The sequence below is a fragment of the Sebastes fasciatus genome, chromosome 22 (assembly GCF_043250625.1).
Source record: "Sebastes fasciatus isolate fSebFas1 chromosome 22, fSebFas1.pri, whole genome shotgun sequence".
Taxonomy (NCBI): Eukaryota; Metazoa; Chordata; class Actinopteri; order Perciformes; family Sebastidae; genus Sebastes; species Sebastes fasciatus.
The window spans coordinates 26311733-26331732 of NC_133816.1; the positions used below are offsets into that span (position 1 = coordinate 26311733).

The window sequence follows — 20000 nt, forward strand, 5'->3', positions numbered from 1 at the left end:
TTCTAATGTGTTCTCCTCTACTGTGTTCTCCTCTACTGTGTTCTCCTCTACTGTGTTCTACTGTGTTCTCCTCTACTGTGTTCTCCTCTACTGTGTTCTCCTCTACTGTGTTCTACTGTGTTCTCCTCTACTGTGTTCTCCTCTACTGTGTTCTCTCCTCTACTGTGTTCTCCTCTACTGTGTTCTAATGTGTTCTCCTCTACTGTGTTCTCCTCTACTGTGTTCTCCTCTACTGTGTTCTAATGTGTTCTCCTCTACTGTGTTCTCCTCTACTGTGTTCTCCTCTACTGTGTTCTAATGTGTTCTCCTCTACTGTGTTCTCCTCTACTGTGTTCTACTCTACTGTGTTCTCCTCTACTGTGTTCTCCTCTACTGTGTTCTCCTCTACTGTGTTCTCCTCTACTGTGTTCTCCTCTACTGTGTTCTCCTCTACTGTATTCTAATGTGTTCTCCTCTACTGTGTTCTACTCTACTGTATTCTAATGTGTTCTCCTCTACTGTGTTCTCCTCTACTGTGTTCTCCTCTACTGTGTTCTAATGTGTTCTCCTCTACTGTGTTCTCCTCTACTGTGTTCTCCTCTACTGTGTTCTCCTCTACTGTGTTCTCCTCTACTGTGTTCTCCTCTACTGTGTTCTCCTCTACTGTATTCTAATGTGTTCTCCTCTACTGTGTTCTACTCTACTGTATTCTAATGTGTTCTCCTCTACTGTGTTCTCCTCTACTGTGTTCTAATGTGTTCTCCTCTACTGTGTTCTCCTCTACTGTGTTCTCCTCTACTGTGTTCTAATGTGTTCTCCTCTACTGTGTTCTCCTCTACTGTGTTCTCCTCTACTGTGTTCTAATGTGTTCTCCTCTACTGTGTTCTCCTCTACTGTGTTCTCCTCTACTGTGTTCTCCTCTACTGTGTTCTAATGTGTTCTCCTCTACTGTGTTCTCCTCTACTGTGTTCTCCTCTACTGTGTTCTAATGTGTTCTCCTCTACTGTGTTCTCCTCTACTGTGTTCTACTCTACTGTGTTCTCCTCTACTGTGTTCTCCTCTACTGTGTTCTCCTCTACTGTGTTCTCCTCTACTGTGTTCTCCTCTACTGTGTTCTCCTCTACTGTGTTCTCCTCTACTGTATTCTAATGTGTTCTCCTCTACTGTGTTCTACTCTACTGTATTCTACTGTGTTCTCCTCTACTGTGTTCTCCTCTACTGTGTTCTAATGTGTTCTCCTCTACTGTGTTCTCCTCTACTGTGTTCTCCTCTACTGTGTTCTCCTCTACTGTGTTCTCCTCTACTGTGTTCTCCTCTACTGTGTTCTCCTCTACTGTATTCTAATGTGTTCTCCTCTACTGTGTTCTACTCTACTGTATTCTAATGTGTTCTCCTCTACTGTGTTCTCCTCTACTGTGTTCTAATGTGTTCTCCTCTACTGTGTTCTCCTCTACTGTGTTCTCCTCTACTGTGTTCTAATGTGTTCTCCTCTACTGTGTTCTCCTCTACTGTGTTCTCCTCTACTGTGTTCTAATGTGTTCTCCTCTACTGTGTTCTCCTCTACTGTGTTCTAATGTGTTCTCCTCTACTGTGTTCTCCTCTACTGTGTTCTAATGTGTTCTCCTCTACTGTGTTCTCCTCTACTGTGTTCTACTCTACTGTGTTCTCCTCTACTGTGTTCTCCTCTACTGTGTTCTCCTCTACTGTGTTCTCCTCTACTGTGTTCTCCTCTACTGTGTTCTCCTCTACTGTATTCTAATGTGTTCTCCTCTACTGTGTTCTACTCTACTGTATTCTAATGTGTTCTCCTCTACTGTGTTCTCCTCTACTGTGTTCTCCTCTACTGTGTTCTAATGTGTTCTCCTCTACTGTGTTCTCCTCTACTGTGTTCTCCTCTACTGTGTTCTCCTCTACTGTGTTCTCCTCTACTGTGTTCTCCTCTACTGTGTTCTCCTCTACTGTATTCTAATGTGTTCTCCTCTACTGTGTTCTACTCTACTGTATTCTAATGTGTTCTCCTCTACTGTGTTCTCCTCTACTGTGTTCTAATGTGTTCTCCTCTACTGTGTTCTCCTCTACTGTGTTCTCCTCTACTGTGTTCTAATGTGTTCTCCTCTACTGTGTTCTCCTCTACTGTGTTCTCCTCTACTGTGTTCTAATGTGTTCTCCTCTACTGTGTTCTCCTCTACTGTGTTCTCCTCTACTGTGTTCTCCTCTACTGTGTTCTAATGTGTTCTCCTCTACTGTGTTCTCCTCTACTGTGTTCTCCTCTACTGTGTTCTAATGTGTTCTCCTCTACTGTGTTCTCCTCTACTGTGTTCTACTCTACTGTGTTCTCCTCTACTGTGTTCTCCTCTACTGTGTTCTCCTCTACTGTGTTCTCCTCTACTGTGTTCTCCTCTACTGTGTTCTCCTCTACTGTGTTCTCCTCTACTGTATTCTAATGTGTTCTCCTCTACTGTGTTCTACTCTACTGTATTCTACTGTGTTCTCCTCTACTGTGTTCTCCTCTACTGTGTTCTAATGTGTTCTCCTCTACTGTGTTCTCCTCTACTGTGTTCTCCTCTACTGTGTTCTCCTCTACTGTGTTCTCCTCTACTGTGTTCTCCTCTACTGTGTTCTCCTCTACTGTATTCTAATGTGTTCTCCTCTACTGTGTTCTACTCTACTGTATTCTAATGTGTTCTCCTCTACTGTGTTCTCCTCTACTGTGTTCTAATGTGTTCTCCTCTACTGTGTTCTCCTCTACTGTGTTCTCCTCTACTGTGTTCTAATGTGTTCTCCTCTACTGTGTTCTCCTCTACTGTGTTCTCCTCTACTGTGTTCTAATGTGTTCTCCTCTACTGTGTTCTCCTCTACTGTGTTCTCCTCTACTGTGTTCTACTCTACTGTATTCTAATGTGTTCTCCTCTACTGTGTTCTCCTCTACTGTGTTCTACTCTACTGTGTTCTCCTCTACTGTGTTCTACTCTACTGTGTTCTACTCTACTGTGTTCTAATGTGTTCTACTCTACTGTATTCTAATGTGTTCTCCTCTACTGTGTTCTACTCTACTGTGTTCTCCTCTACTGTGTTCTACTCTACTGTGTTCTACTCTACTGTGTTCTACTGTGTTCTCCTCTACTGTGTTCTCCTCTACTGTGTTCTAATGTGTTCTCCTCTACTGTGTTCTCCTCTACTGTGTTCTCCTCTACTGTGTTCTAATGTGTTCTCCTCTACTGTGTTCTCCTCTACTGTGTTCTCCTCTACTGTGTTCTAATGTGTTCTCCTCTACTGTGTTCTCCTCTACTGTGTTCTACTCTACTGTGTTCTCCTCTACTGTGTTCTCCTCTACTGTGTTCTCCTCTACTGTGTTCTACTCTACTGTGTTCTCCTCTACTGTGTTCTCCTCTACTGTGTTCTCCTCTACTGTGTTCTAATGTGTTCTCCTCTACTGTGTTCTAATGTGTTCTCCTCTACTGTGTTCTCCTCTACTGTGTTCTAATGTGTTCTCCTCTACTGTGTTCTCCTCTACTGTGTTCTACTCTACTGTGTTCTCCTCTACTGTGTTCTCCTCTACTGTGTTCTACTCTACTGTGTTCTCCTCTACTGTGTTCTCCTCTACTGTGTTCTAATGTGTTCTCCTCTACTGTGTTCTAATGTGTTCTCCTCTACTGTGTTCTCCTCTACTGTGTTCTACTCTACTGTGTTCTCCTCTACTGTGTTCTCCTCTACTGTGTTCTCCTCTAATGTGTTCTCCTCTACTGTGTTCTACTCTACTGTGTTCTCCTCTACTGTGTTCTACTCTACTGTATTCTAATGTGTTCTCCTCTACTGTGTTCTCCTCTACTGTGTTCTCCTCTACTGTGTTCTCCTCTACTGTGTTCTACTCTACTGTGTTCTACTCTACTGTGTTCTACTGTGTTCTCCTCTACTGTGTTCTACTCTACTGTGTTCTACTCTACTGTGTTCTACTGTGTTCTACTGTGTTCTCCTCTACTGTATTCTAATGTGTTCTCCTCTACTCTGTTCTCCTCTACTGTGTTCTACTGTGTTCTACTGTTCTCCTCTATTGTGTTCTAATGTGTTCTCCTCTACTGTGTTCTCCTCTACTGTGTTCTACTGTGTTCTCCTGTGTTCTACTCTACTGTGTTCTACTGTGTTCTACTGTGTTCTCCTCTACTGTATTCTAATGTGTTCTCCTCTACTCTGTTCTCCTCTACTGTGTTCTACTGTGTTCTACTGTTCTCCTCTATTGTGTTCTAATGTGTTCTCCTCTACTGTGTTCTCCTCTACTGTGTTCTACTGTGTTCTCCTGTGTTCTACTCTACTGTGTTCTCCTGTGTTCTACTCTACTGTGTTCTCCTGTGTTCTACTCTACTGTGTTCTACTGTGTTCTCCTGTGTTCTACTGTGTTCTCCTCTACTGTGTTCTCCTGTGTTCTCCTGTGTTCTCCTGTGTTCTACTCTACTGTGTTCTACTGTGTTCTCCTGTGTTCTACTCTACTGTGTTCTACTGTGTTCTCCTGTGTTCTACTCTACTGTGTTCTACTGTGTTCTCCTGTGTTCTCCTCTACTGTGTTCTACTGTGTTCTACTGTGTTCTACTCTACTGTGTTCTACTGTGTTCTCCTGTGTTCTACTGTGTTCTCCTCTACTGTGTTCTACTCTACTGTGTTCTACTCTACTGTGTTCTACTGTGTTCTCCTGTGTTCTCCTCTACTGTGTTCTACTCTACTGTGTTCTACTGTGTTCTACTGTGTTCTACTCTACTGTGTTCTACTGTGTTCTCCTGTGTTCTACTGTGTTCTCCTCTACTGTGTTCTACTCTACTGTGTTCTACTCTACTGTGTTCTACTCTACTGTGTTCTCCCGTGTTCTACTCTACTGTGTTCTCCTCTACTGTGTTCTACTGTGTTCTACTCTACTGTGTTCTACTGTGTTCTCCCGTGTTCTACTGTGTTCTCCTCTACTGTGTTCTACTCTACTGTGTTCTACTCTACTGTGTTCTACTCTACTGTGTTCTCCCGTGTTCTACTCTACTGTGTTCTCCTCTACTGTGTTCTACTGTGTTCTACTCTACTGTGTTCTACTGTGTTCTATATAGATCTATAGAATATAGAAGATGGTGATTAAATGTAGAAATAGAAACAGAAAGAGAAGAAGTGTTATAGATGCAGTCAGTAGAGTTCAGTAGAGTTCAGTAGAGTTCAGTAGAGATCAGTAGAGTTCAGTAGAGATCAGTAGAGATCAGTAGAGTTCAGTAGAGTTCAGTAGAGATCAGTAGAGTTCAGTAGAGTTCAGTAGAGATCAGTAGAGATCAGTAGAGTTCAGTAGAGTTCAGTAGAGTTCAGTAGAGATCAGTAGAGTTCAGTAGAGATCAGTAGAGTTCAGTAGAGATCAGTAGAGATCAGTAGAGATCAGTAGAGATCAGTAGAGTTCAGTAGAGTTCAGTAGAGATCAGTAGAGATCAGTAGAGATCAGTAGAGATCAGTAGAGTTCAGTAGAGATCAGTATAGATCAGTAGAGTTCAGTAGAGATCAGTAGAGATCAGTAGAGATCAGTAGAGATCAGTATAGATCAGTAGAGTTCAGTAGAGATCAGTAGAGATCAGTAGAGTTCAGTAGAGATCAGTATAGATCAGTAGAGTTCAGTAGAGATCAGTAGAGATCAGTAGAGTTCAGTAGAGATCAGTAGAGTTCAGTAGAGATCAGTATAGATCAGTAGAGTTCAGTAGAGTTCAGTAGAGATCAGTAGAGATCAGTAGAGTTCAGTAGAGATCAGTAGAGATCAGTAGAGTTCAGTAGAGATCAGTAGAGTTCAGTAGAGATCAGTAGAGTTCAGTAGAGATCAGTAGAGTTCAGTAGAGATCAGTAGAGATCAGTAGAGATCAGTAGAGTTCAGTAGAGTTCAGTAGAGATCAGTAGAGTTCAGTAGAGTTCAGTAGAGATCAGATAAACACAGATGAGTGAGTAAACACTCTGATTCATTTTTGGTGTTTTTAGTTTATTTATTTGTAATAAATATACTAAATGCTAGAGATGTTTACATTTATTATTTCTATAACTGTGTAAAAAATTGTGTAGATTATTATTTAATTATATAATTGTGTAAATAAATGTGTAAATGTTTTATTATATGTGTAAATGATTTATTATATGTGTAAATGATTTTGTATTTATATAATTGTGTAAATAAATGTGTAAATGTTTTATTATATGTGTTAGTGATTTATTATTTCTATAAAAAGACACATTCCTTCACAGCAGCCTGTCACTCAGCCTCAGGCCCCGCCCCCCTGAGGTGAGTGACAGCTCGGACAGCCAGTCAGAGGGCTCGGAGTGGGCGGGGCCTCGGTGTAACCTGACACCGTGTCTCTGAGGGGGCGGGGCCTCCGGCTGCTTTTCTCTCAACTTTTCTCTGTTGTTCTGATCCGAACCGAGCAGAACCGAGCTGGACCGAACAGAACCGAGCTGGACCGAACAGAACCGAGCTGGACCGAACAGAACCGAGCAGAACCGAGCTGGACCGAACAGAACCGAGCTGACCCGAGCTGACCGGTCCGGTTAACCTCAGCTGTTCACCGGGTTCTATCCGGGTTCGGGCCTGTAAGTGTGTTTGTTTCGGACCCCCACCGACCCGTCTCCGCTCCGCAGGCCGCCTCTCAGAGCTCCTCTCCGGCCTCGCAGCCGCCGCGCCCCGCCGGTCCTCCGGTCCTCCGGTCCTCTGGAGGAATGGAGCGATGAGAGCAGCCGAGAGGAGCCGAGAGGAGGACTAGAAGACCCGGGGACCTCCGGAGAGCAGCCCGGCTCCAGCGGATCTTCCTCCGGGAACTTCTGCGTGTTGTGGGAACTTCTCCTGCTCCGGGTCCAGAGGGTCGAAGGTTCGAAGGTTCGAAGCTTCGAAGGTTCGAAGGTCCCAGGCGTCCATCTTGGAAACTTTTTTGCTTCTTTCTCCTCCGGAACCAGAACCAGAACCAGAACCAGAACCAGAACCAGATTCAGAACCAGAATCAGAACAAGCGACACCAGAACCAGAACCAGCGGCTCCTTCACTCTCTGGGCTTCAATGAGGCGCGTGCACCCGGCTGAGAGCGCGCCCAGCTGACGGCCAGTGATCGGTGATCGATAGGTGTGATCGGTTCTGGACGGACTGGTCGGGTTCGGGTCTGACCGGGTCTGGATTTGGTTGTTCCGGGTGGGATGGAGGTGCAGAGGGGGCTGCGGGTCCCTGTGGCCCCGGGACGGACCTCCTCCTGCTGGCTGCTACTGCTACTACTGACCTGCTGCCGGGCCGAAGAGGGTGAGTTACCCTACTGGGCCCTACTGGGCCGTACTGGGCCCTACTGGGCCGTACTGGGCCCTACTGGGCCGTACTGGGCCCTACTGGTCCCTACTGGTCCCTACTGGGCCATACTGGTCCCTACTGGTCCCTACTGGTCCCTACTGGGCCACACTGGTCCCTACTGGGCCCTACTGGTCCCTACTGGTCCATACTGGGCCCTACTGGTCCCTACTGGTCCCTACTGGGCCCTACTGGTCCCTACTGGGCCCTACTGGTCCCTACTGGTCCATACTGGTCCATACTCACTTTATACTGGTCCATACTCACTTTATACTGGTCCATACTCACTTTATACTGGTCCATACTGGTCCATACTCACTTTATACTGGTCCATACTCACTTTATACTGGTCCATACTGGTCCATACTCACTTTATACTGGTCCATACTCACTTTATACTGGTCCATACTGGTCCATACTCACTTTATACTGGTCCATACTGGTCCATACTCACTTTATACTGGTCATACTCACTTTATACTGGTCATACTCACTTTATACTGGTCCATACTCACTTTATACTGGTCCATACTGGTCCATACTCACTTTATACTGGTCCATACTGGTCCATACTCACTTTATACTGGTCCATACTCACTTTATACTGGTCCATACTGGTCCATACTCACTTTATACTGGTCATACTCACTTTATACTGGTCCATACTCACTTTATACTGGTCCCTACTGGTCCATACTGGTCCATACTCACTTTATACTGGTCCATACTCACTTTATACTGGTCCATACTGGTCCATACTCACTTTATACTGGTCCATACTCACTTTATACTGGTCCATACTCACTTTATACTGGTCCATACTGGTCCATACTCACTTTATACTGGTCATACTCACTTTATACTGGTCATACTCACTTTATACTGGTCCATACTCACTTTATACTGGTCCATACTGGTCCATACTCACTTTATACTGGTCATACTCACTTTATACTGGTCCATACTCACTTTATACTGGTCCATACTGGTCCATACTCACTTTTTACTGGTCCATACTCACTTTATACTGGTCCATACTCACTTTATACTGGTCCATACTGGTCCATACTCACTTTATACTGGTCCATACTCACTTTATACTGGTCCATACTGGTCCATACTCACTTTATACTGGTCCATACTCACTTTATACTGGTCCATACTCACTTTATACTGGTCCATACTCACTTTATACTGGTCCATACTGGTCCATACTCACTTTATACTGGTCATACTCACTTTATACTGGTCCATACTCACTTTATACTGGTCCATACTGGTCCATACTCACTTTTTACTGGTCCATACTCACTTTATACTGGTCCATACTCACTTTATACTGGTCCATACTGGTCCATACTCACTTTATACTGGTCCATACTCACTTTATACTGGTCATACTCACTTTATACTGGTCATACTCATTTTATACTGGTCCATACTCACTTTATACTGGTCCATACTGGTCCATACTCACTTTATACTGGTCCACACTCACTTTATACTGGTCCATACTGGTCCATACTCACTTTATACTGGTCCATACTGGTCCATACTCACTTTATACTGGTCATACTCACTTTATACTGGTCCATACTCACTTTATACTGGTCCATACTGGTCCATACTCACTTTATACTGGTCCATACTCATTTTATACTGGTCCATACTCACTTTATACTGGTCCATACTCACTTTATACTGGTCCATACTGGTCCATACTCACTTTATACTGGTCCATACTGGTCCATACTCACTTTATACTGGTCGTACTCATTTTATGCTGGTCCATACTCACTTTATACTGGTCCATACTCACTTTATACTGGTCATACTCACTTTATACTGGTCCATACTCACTTTATACTGGTCATACTAACTTTATACTGGTCCATACTCACTTTATACTGGTCATACTCACTTTATACTGGTCCATACTCACTTTATACTGGTCATACTAACTTTATACTGGTCATACTCACTTTATACTGGTCATACTAACTTTATACTGGTCATACTAACTTTATACTGGTCATACTAACTTTATACTGGTCATACTCACTTTATACTGGTCATACTAACTTTATACTGGTCATACTCACTTTATACTGGTCATACTAACTTTATACTGGTCCATACTCACTTTATACTGGTCATACTAACTTTATACTGGTCATACTCACTTTATACTGGTCCATACTCACTTTATACTGGTCATACTAACTTTATACTGGTCCATACTCACTTTATACTGGTCATACTCACTTTATACTGGTCCATACTCACTTTATACTGGTCATACTAACTTTATACTGGTCATACTCACTTTATACTGGTCATACTAACTTTATACTGGTCATACTCACTTTATACTGGTCCATACTCACTTTATACTGGTCATACTAACTTTATACTGGTCATACTCACTTTATACTGGTCATACTCACTTAATACTGGTCCATACTCACTTAATACTGGTCCATACTCATTTTATACTGGTCCATACTCACTTTATACTGGTCCATACTCATTTTATACTGGTCCATACTCACTTTATACTGGTCCATACTCACTTTATACTGGTCCATACTCATTTTATACTGGTCCATACTCACTTTATACTGGTCCATACTCACTTTATACTGGTCCATACTCACTTTATACTGGTCCATACTCACTTAATACTGGTCCATACTCACTTTATACTGGTCCATACTCATTTTATACTGGTCCATACTCACTTTATACTGGTCCATACTCACTTTATACTGGTCCATACTCACTTAATACTGGTCCATACTCACTTAATACTGGTCCATACTCACTTTATACCCAGTTTAACCCAGTTTAAACTGGTCCCAGTTGGTTCCTCGGTTCTGTTCATCACATATTAGTGGAATGTTAAAACTTGTTGTCTCTAATGTTCAGTTTCATTCTGCTTTTCTTTAATCAAAATATTTCAACTTTTTTCTTGAGTTATTTAGATTTTCTCTCTAAATATTGTGACGTTTCTTCCTGTAAGATGTTGGTCTTTTAGTTACCTGCTGGTAGACTAGATCTACCAACCTACCTATCTACCAACTTACCAACCTACCTACCTACCAACTTACCTACCTATCTATCTACCTATCTACCAACCTACCAACTTACCAACCTACCTATCTACCAACTTACTAACCTACCTACCTACCAACTTACCAACCTACCTACCTACCAACCTACCAACCTACCTACCTACCAACTTACCTACCTATCTATCTACCTATCTACCAACCTACCAACTTACCAACCTACCTATCTACCAACTTACCAACCTACCTACCTACCAACTTACCAACCTACCAACCTACCTATCTACCAACCTACCAACTTACCAACCTACCTATCTACCAACTTACCAACCTACCTACCTACCAACTTACCAACCTACCTACCTACCAACTTACCAACCTACCTACCAACCTACCAACTTACCTACCTACCTACCTACCTACCAACTTACCTACCTACCTACCTACCTACCTACCTACCTACCAACTTACCTACCTACCTACCAACTTACCAACCTACCTACCTACCAACTTACCTACCTATCTATCTACCTATCTACCTACCTACCAACTTACCTATCTACCTACCTACCTATCTACCTATAAATCTACCTACCTACCTACCTACCAACTTACCTATCTACCTATCTACCTACCAACCTACCTTTCTTCCAACCTACCTACCTACCTACCTACCTACCTACCAACTTACCTACCAACTTACCTACCTACCTATCTATCTACCTATCTACCTACCAACCTACCTACCTACCTACCTACCAACCTACCTACCAACTTACCAACCTACCTACCAATCTACCTACCAACCTACCAACTTACCAACCTACCTACCAATCTACCTACCTACCTATCTATCTACCTATCTATGAATCTACCTACCTACCAACTTACCAACCTACCTACCAATCTACCTACCTACCTATCTATCTACCTATCTACCAATCTACCTACCAACCTACCAACTTACCAACCTACCTACCAATCTACCTACCTACCTATCTATCTACCTACCTACCAATCTACCTACCAACCTACCAACTTACCAACCTACCTACCAATCTACCTACCTACCTATCTATCTACCTATCTACCAATCTACTTACCAACCTACCTACCTACCTACCAATCTATCTACCTACCTATCTATCTACCTACCTACCAATCTACCTACCTCCATCTAGACTCTGAGTTAAAGGCTCACTTCACTGAGACCATCAGCTGGTATTAGAGACCACACACACACACACACACACACACACACACACACACACACACACACACAGTAACACATAGTAACACACACACACACACACACACACACACACACACACACACACACACACACACACACACAGTAACACATAGTAACACACACACACACACACATACACAGTAACACACACACACACACACACACACACAGTAACACACACTATAAACAGGGTATCTGCTGATAAGAGTGCATGACGAGGACACGGAAATTACCACGGCAACGCCGGTGGGATGTTTATATAAGACACACTGTGTGTGTGTGTGTGTGTGTGTGTGTGTGTGGTTTCTAAAAGCATCTAAAACACAGTGAGATATAATAGTCTCAGGCTGTGATGTTGATTAGTAACGTGTATATATATATATATATACAGTATGTATCCATAGAGTCTGTATGTGTGTATTCAGTGAAGTTGTTTAGTTCAGATTGATAGACGTGTATCCATATGTGTGTATATATATATATATATATATATATATAATAACTGGAAAAACAAAGTAGTAAACTTGTGTTCAGTGGATTATTTCTCTGTTGTATCAATGCTAATGGTGATGCTAATGCTAATGGTGATGCTAATGCTAATGGTCATTGTATTCTACATGGTTGAAAGCCTGTTTATTGACCTTCACAATGATGTCACACTTGTAAGGATCATGTATTTGTGGGATGAGCAGCACAGCTGATGATGTGGGGAGCCCCGGTGCCGATGGTAAACAGTGTATTCTCCTGTTGGTGTTGACTCTTGTTGTGAGTTGTTTGGTGGATGATTGAACTCTCTATCAGTAACAAGGAACAAACAAGACATATTGATTGATTGAATCCACCGTCAGGAGCCTCAGTAGAGGTGGAAGATCCATACGCAGCCACAACAGCCTGGCACCTCCTCCTCATGCTGGTCACCAACCTGGTCACACGTTGCTGTGGGATGGCGTTCCATTCCTCAACCAGGATTGGTTGCAGGTCAGCCAGCGTGGTTGTGTTGGTCACTCTAACACGTTCAGCACGCCCAAGCTGATCCCACATGTTGAACTGGGTTGAGGTGTGGACTCTTGGCAGGCCGTTCCATTCTCTCTCCTCCCACATTGTGGAGGTAGTCTGTGATAACCCTGGCTCTGTGGGGGGGGGCGTTGTTTCTTGGAGGATGAAGTTAGGTCCCAGATTGTGGAGATATGGGATCACCACTGGCTGCAGAATCTCATCCTGATATCTCCCTGCATTGAGATGGCCTTCAATGATGACAAGCCTTGTTTTGCCAGTGAGGGAGATGCCCCCCCCCCCCCACACCATGACACTGCCCCCACCAAAAGCTGTTACTCCATCGGTTCAACAATCAGCATAGCGTTCTCCACGTCGTCTCCATACTTTGACCTGCCCTCCAACTTTAACAGACAGAACCTGGACTCATCACTGAACATGACATTCCCCCACATGTTCAGGTTCCATTGTCTGTGTTGGAGACACCAGCGCCAACGGGCCTGACGGTGAAGGGCAGTCATTGCAGGCTTCCTGGTAGCCTTATGAGAATACACTGTTTACCATCGGCAGAGCATTTTGGAACATTGTTCTTGGGCACTACCCACATCATCAGCTGTGCTGCTCATCCCACAAATACATGATCCTTACAAGTGTGACATCATTGTGAAGGTAAATAAACAGGCTTTCAACCATGTAGAATACAATGACCATTAGCATTAGCATCACCATTAGCATTGATACAACAGAGAAATAATCCACCAAACACAAGTTTACTACTTTGTTTTTCCAGTTTATACATATATATATACACATATATATATATATGTATGTATATATATATATATGTGTATATGTATATATATGTGTGTATATATATATATATATATATGTGTGTATATGTATATATATATATGTGTATATGTATATATATATATATGTGTATATGTATATATATGTGTGTGTATATATATATATATATGTGTGTATATGTATATATATATATGTGTATATGTATATATACATATGTGTATATGTATATATATATATATGTGTATATGTATATATATATATACACACACATATATATATATATATACACACATATATATATATGTGTGTGTGTATATATATATATATATATAGATGGTGTCATGGTGAGTAGATGACAGTATTTAGTACTCTCTGTGAGTACCTTTAGAAGTACTGAGGCTGAATACCAGCCCTGATCACATGACATCACCATGACATCACTGAGAGGTGTTCAGGTGCAGCGGGACATCAGACACCTGAACCTGTGATGATGCTGTAGGGAGGACACCTGAGAGACGTCTGACCTTTGACCTTTCTGTCTCTACCTGTCTGTCTCTCAGAGGTGCTGGTCAACACCCGGTTGGAGACGTCTGACCTCCGGTGGACGAGCCACCCGTCTGATGATCCTCAGGTACTCGGTCCGTTAGCTCCCCGCTAACATTTACCATTGATTTCAATGCAGCATGCTAACCGCTGTCCCTCTCTGCAGTGGGAGGAAGTGAGCGCGGTGGACGACGAGTCCAACAGCGTGCGGACGTATGAGATCTGCACGCCCAACAGTCCGTCCTCCTATTGGCTGAGGACCCGCTGGATCCCACGGCGGGCGGCGACCACGCTCTACGTGGAGATTCGGTAGGTTGGTTGACCTTCAGATCGGCTGTGTTCTGTGTGATCGGGTCCTGATCGGGTACTGATCGGGTACTGATCGGTGATCAATACTCCCTCAGGTTCAGCATGATGGAGTGTTCCAGTCTCAACCAGCGCCACTGTAAAGAGACCTTCAACCTGTTCTACTACCAGTCCGACGCCGACGAGGCCACGCCCGCCCACCCGGCCTGGATGGAGAACCCGTACGTCAAAGTGGCCACGGTGGCGTCGGACCACCTGATCGACGCGTCCAGGCGAGGCGAGAAGCGCTCCAACCTCAAGCTGCTGCGCCTGGAGCCTCTGCGGGGGGCGGGGCTCTACCTGGCCTTCCAGAGTCAGGGCGCCTGCATGGCGCTGCTCTCCGTACGCGTCTTCTACAGGAAGTGCCTGCCCCTCAGCCGCGCCTTCGCCTCCTTCCCCGAAACCGTCCCGCACTCGCTGGTGGAGCAGGTAACCGCCCCGTATCCACGGTAACGGCCGGGCTCAGTACCCGGGACGCCAAAAAACACAGACACACAGTAACAGGTTTTATTTTGAAAGGTCAAAATCGCCTCCACATAGAGTTACTGTTATTGTTTTTCAAAATAAAAGCTTCATCATTTAGTTCATAGAATAAAGGTATTGTCATTTATTTTACAAAAATAAAAGTATTATCGTTTTGTTTACAAAATAAAAGTATTATTTAATTTACAAAAATAAAAGTATCAATTTATTTACAAAAATAAAAGTATCATTTTGTGACTACAGTATTTCCATTTAGCATACAAAATAAAACTGAACTTTTTTTTCGCAGAATCAAAGCCTCATTTACAAAGTAAAAGCTTCATTATATAGTTTACAAAGTAAAAGTATTGTGATAGTTAAATAGCACCATTTCTATTATTTACAGGCTTTTATTTTGAAATGCATGTGTGTGTTGCAGGCTCAGGGTGTGTGTGTGGAGAACGCTGTGACGCCGCCCGGCGAGCAGTCGCGACCCCCCAGCATGCTCTGCGGCGAGGACGGGCAGTGGGTGGGGCAGCCGACATCCAGCTGCGCCTGTCGCCCCGGATACGAGGCCGGCGAGACCGACGTGCGCTGTCGAGGTGAGTTTACAAAATAAAAGCACTGTCGTTTAACTTGACTCGACTCAGACTTGAAGCACCTGGAGACTCGTTGAGACGTGAACGTTCTCCAGTAGAACATATATCATTTATTTAACAAAATAAAAGCACTGTCACTGGGTTTACAAAGTAAAAGCACCGTCATTGAGTTAAACCTTGATGGCGTTCCTTTAATCACGCTCCGACTGCATCAGGACGAGTCATGCTGGCGTGTCGCTGAACGAACACACAGACAGTTTGGTTGTCCAAGCTTCCTGTTATTCTTTCTGAGGTCAGAGGTCAGCTGACTGCAACCAGGAAGTGTTACAGCGGGGCGACAACCAGCCGGGGGGTCGCCGCTGCTTCTGGTTAACACACGCACACACACACACACACACACACACACACACACACACACACACACACAGAGGAGGGCGGTGAAAGTCTGAAAGCCTGGCTGAGTGACAAGGTCAGAGGTCAACTTCTGCTTAAGCTGCCTGTGTGTGTGTGTGTGTGCGTGCGCGCTTGGCGGGAGATGGCAGTGATGACATCATGGCAGCACTTTCCACATCCTGTTGAAGCCAAGGTCACTTCCTGTCTCTCATTGTCTCTGTGAGGCTGCTCTCCTCCCTCGTCTGTCTCTCTCTCCGTCTCCAGGAAATCAAATCCTCCTAAATTTAACTAGGAGTCTGGTGGAGTTCTTAAATCCTCCTAATTTAACTAGGAGTCTGGTGGAGTTCTTAAATCCTCCTAATTTAACTAGGAGTCTGGTGGAGTTCTTAAATGTTCCTAATTTAACTAGAAGTCTGGTGGAGTTCTTAAATGTTCCTAATTTAACTAGGAGTCTGGTGGAGTTCTTAAATCCTCCTAATTTAACTAGGAGTCTGGTGGAGTTCTTAAATGTTCCTAATTTAACTAGGAGTCTGGTGGAGTTCTTAAATGTTCCTAATTTAACTAGGAGTCTGGTGGAGTTCTTAAATGTTCCTAATTTAACTAGGAGTCTGGTGGAGTTCTTAAATCCTCCTAATTTAACTAGGAGTCTGGTGGAGTTCCTAAATCCTCCTAATTTAACTAGGAGTCTGGTGGAGTTCTTAAATGTTCCTAATTTAACTAGGAGTCTGGTGGAGTTCTTAAATGTTCCTAATTTAACTAGGAGTCTGGTGGAGTTCTTAAATGTTCCTAATTTAACTAGGAGTCTGGTGGAGTTCTTAAATGTTCCTAATTTAACTAGGAGTCTGGTGGAGTTCCTAAATCCTCCTAATTTAACTAGAAGTCTGGTGGAGTTCTTAAATGTTCCTAATTTAACTAGGAGTCTGGTGGAGTTCCTAAATCCTCCTAATTTAACTAGAAGTCTGGTGGAGTTCTTAAATGTTCCTAATTTAACTAGGAGTCTGGTGGAGTTCTTAAATGTTCCTAATTTAACTAGGAGTCTGGTGGAGTGATGCTAATGCTAATGCTAACCCTGTGTCTCTGGGTGGAGTTCTTAAATGTTCCTAATTTAACTAGGAGTCTGGTGGAGTTCTTAAATGTTCCTAATTTAACTAGGAGTCTGGTGGAGTTCTTAAATGTTCCTAATTTAACTAGGAGTCTGGTGGAGTTCCTAAATCCTCCTAATTTAACTAGGAGTCTGGTGGAGTTCTTAAATGTTCCTAAATTTAACTAGGAGTCTGGTGGAGTTCCTAAATCCTCCTAATTTAACTAGAAGTCTGGTGGAGTTCTTAAATGTTCCTAATTTAACTAGGAGTCTGGTGGAGTTCTTAAATGTTCCTAATTTAACTAGGAGTCTGGTGGAGTTCTTAAATGTTCCTAATTTAACTAGGAGTCTGGTGGAGTGATGCTAATGCTAATGCTAACCCTGTGTCTCTGCAGCGTGTCCGTCCCGTCAGTTTAAGGCGGGTTCTGGTCCAGGTGGGTGTAGCCCGTGTCCAGCCAGAAGTGACACTCGGATCCCTGGCTCCGCCTACTGCCCGTGTCTCCCCGGTAACCACCGACCTGACTCCGACCCGCCGCACGCCGCCTGCACAAGTAAGACTTCATTTCTTCTCCCTGACTCCTAGTCCTTCCATTTCCCATCATGCAACAGATGATGTCGCTGTGACATCATCACGGCCCCTCTGACCTCTGACCTCTGACCCCCAGGCCCCCCCTCTGCTCCCCGCTCCATTGTGAGTCAGATCAACGACACCTCGGTGACTCTGGAGTGGAGCGAGCCGCTGGACCGAGGAGGACGAGGAGACCTGGACTACCGGGTCCTCTGCTCCATCTGTGGGACCGCCTCCTCCACCAAGGTACCAGGACCACTAGACCAGAACCACTGGAACAGAACCACTAGACCAGAACCACTAGACCAGTAAGACCAGAACCACTAGACCAGCTAGACCAGAACTGCTGGACCAGAACCACTAGACCAGAACCACTAGACCAGCTAGACCAGAACCACTAGACCAGAACCACTAGACCAGCTAGACCAGAACCACTAGACCAGATAGACCAAAACCACAGAGACCAGTTAGAACAGAACCAGACGCCCCTCCAGTCTCCTCCCTGACTCCGCCCCCTCCAGTCTCCTCCCCTGACTCCGCCCCCTCCAGTCTCCTCCCCTGACTCCGCCCTCTCCAGTCTCCTCCCCTGACTCCGCCCCCTCCAGTCTCCTCCCCTGACTCCGCCCCCTCCAGTCTCCTCCCCTGACTCCGCCCCCTTCAGTCTCCTCCCTGACTCCGCCCCCTCCAGTCTCCTCCCTGACTCCGCCTCCTCCCTGACTCCGCCCCCTCCAGTCTCCTCCCTGACTCCGCCTCCTCCCTGACTCCGCCCCCTCCCGTCTCCTCCCTGACTCCGCCCCCTCCAGTCTCCTCCCCTGACTCCGCCCCCTCCTGTCTCCTGTCCAGGGATTGGTGGGTTCCTGTTCTCCGTGTGATGACAGCGTTCTGTACCGGCCGGCTCAGCGCGGTCTGACTCAGCGCCGCGTCGCCGTGTGGGGGCTCCGCCCACACACCAAGTACACCTTCACCATCCAATCCCTGAACGGCGTCTCTGCTCTCAGCCAATCAGAGCCGGCCTCCGACGGGGTCAACGTCACCACCAGCAGAGACGGTACACAACACATACTGGGTACAAGTACACGAGTCGTAGTACACAACACATACTGGGTACAAGTACACGAGTCGTAGTACACAACACATACTGGGTACAAGTACACGAGTCGTAGTACACAACACATACTGGGTACAAGTACACGAGTCGTAGTACACAACACATACTGGGTACAAGTACACGAGTCGTAGTACACAACACATACTGGGTACAAGTACACGAGTCGTAGTACACAACACATACCGGGTACAAGTACACGAGTCGTAGTACACAACACATACCGGGTACAAGTACACGAGTCGTAGTACTTAGTAGTACTTAGAGAAGAGTTAAAGAAATACAGTTGAGTAAAGTCGTGATACGTCTTTGTGTGTGTAGTTCCTCCTCCTGTGTCCGGTCTGAGGAGGGCGGCGGCCTCAGAGTCCAGTCTGTCTTTAGAGTGGAACGTTCCAGTTCTGCAGAACCAGAACCAGAACCAGATCCTGGACTACCAGATCCGCTACAGCCCCAAGGTACACACACACACACACACACACACACACACACACACACACACACACACACACACACACACACACACACACACAGTGCTCATATGATGGACTGTGATGTCACTGCTGATGTCATCATCGCCCCCGTCAGGACGGCGAGGAGGCGGGTCAGTGGCAGTACGTATCCAGCAGGTCTTCTTCGGTGGTGCTGACGGGGCTGCAGCGGGCGGTGCAGTATCAGGTGCAGGTCCGCGCTCGCTCGCAGGCCGGATACGGAACGTTCAGCGCGGCGAGCGACTTCAACACGCTGCCTGATGGTAAGACGGCTGTCTACCTGTCTGTCTACCTGTCTGTCTACCTGTTTACCTGTCTGCCTGTTTGTCTACCTGTCTACATGTCTGTCTACCTGTCTGTCTGTCTGTCTACCTGTTTACCTGTCTGCCTGCCTGTTTGTCTACCTGTTTGTCTACCTGTCTGTCTACCTGTTTGTCTACCTGGCTGTCTACCTGGCTGTCTACCTGTCTGTCTACCTGTTAGTCTACCTGGCTGTCTACCTGTCTGTCTACCTGTTAGTCTACCTGGCTGTCTACCTGTCTGTCTACCTGGCTCTCTACCTGTGTGTGTTCCTGAAGGTGTGGGTTCTCGGCTGGCGGTGACGGGGGTCCTCGTCTCCGTGGGGATGCTGCTGCTCATCGCCGTGGCGATCGTCGCTGTGTTCTGTTACCGGTAAGAAAGTGATGGAGGATGCTGCAGAACAGTAGAACCCTGGGGGGGGGTGAGTGTGGTATTGTGTGAGCGTCTCCTGGGAAATAAAGAATCCTGTCTGTCTGTCTGTCTGTCTGTCTGTCTGTCTCTCTCTCAGCAGGAGACTGAAGGACTCAGACATCAGTGATAAGAGTGGACACTACCAGATGGGACAGAGTGAGTTACTGTTCACTGATGATGATGATGGTGGTGATGGTGATGGTGATGGTGATGATGTTGATGATGTGGTGTCATTTTCGTAGCGATGAAGGTGTACATCGACCCGTTTACGTACGAGGA

At 45.1% G+C, this 20000-nt stretch overlaps 1 protein-coding gene and 1 long non-coding RNA gene across 6 annotated transcripts in view; one reads left to right on the plus strand and one right to left on the minus strand.

The window, feature by feature from the left end:
• LOC141761174 (uncharacterized) overlaps positions 1 to 20000 on the minus strand; it is a 27225-nt gene that overhangs the window by 5232 nt on the left and 1993 nt on the right. The gene's annotated exons all lie outside the window — the stretch shown is intronic.
• Positions 6316 to 20000, plus strand: part of LOC141761172 (ephrin type-B receptor 4b-like) — a 23161-nt gene continuing 9476 nt past the window's right edge. The window contains exons 1-13 of one of the 4 annotated variants that reach the window (XM_074624484.1): positions 6316 to 7258; positions 13987 to 14057; positions 14136 to 14278; positions 14374 to 14743; positions 15216 to 15378; positions 17245 to 17400; positions 17515 to 17663; positions 18261 to 18483; positions 18844 to 18977; positions 19108 to 19273; positions 19589 to 19682; positions 19822 to 19877; positions 19964 to 20000. The exon at positions 19964 to 20000 is cut by the window's right edge and continues 77 nt beyond it. In XM_074624484.1, coding sequence (XP_074480585.1) covers positions 7159 to 7258; positions 13987 to 14057; positions 14136 to 14278; positions 14374 to 14743; positions 15216 to 15378; positions 17245 to 17400; positions 17515 to 17663; positions 18261 to 18483; positions 18844 to 18977; positions 19108 to 19273; positions 19589 to 19682; positions 19822 to 19877; positions 19964 to 20000 — 1862 coding nt within the window. In that variant the 5' untranslated portion in view covers positions 6316 to 7158. Of the gene's footprint in view, positions 7259 to 13986; positions 14058 to 14135; positions 14279 to 14373; positions 14744 to 15215; positions 15379 to 17244; positions 17401 to 17514; positions 17664 to 18260; positions 18484 to 18843; positions 18978 to 19107; positions 19274 to 19588; positions 19683 to 19818; positions 19878 to 19963 lie in introns of all 4 variants that reach the window. The other 3 variants (XM_074624483.1, XM_074624487.1, XM_074624486.1) reach the window with 3 other exon arrangements.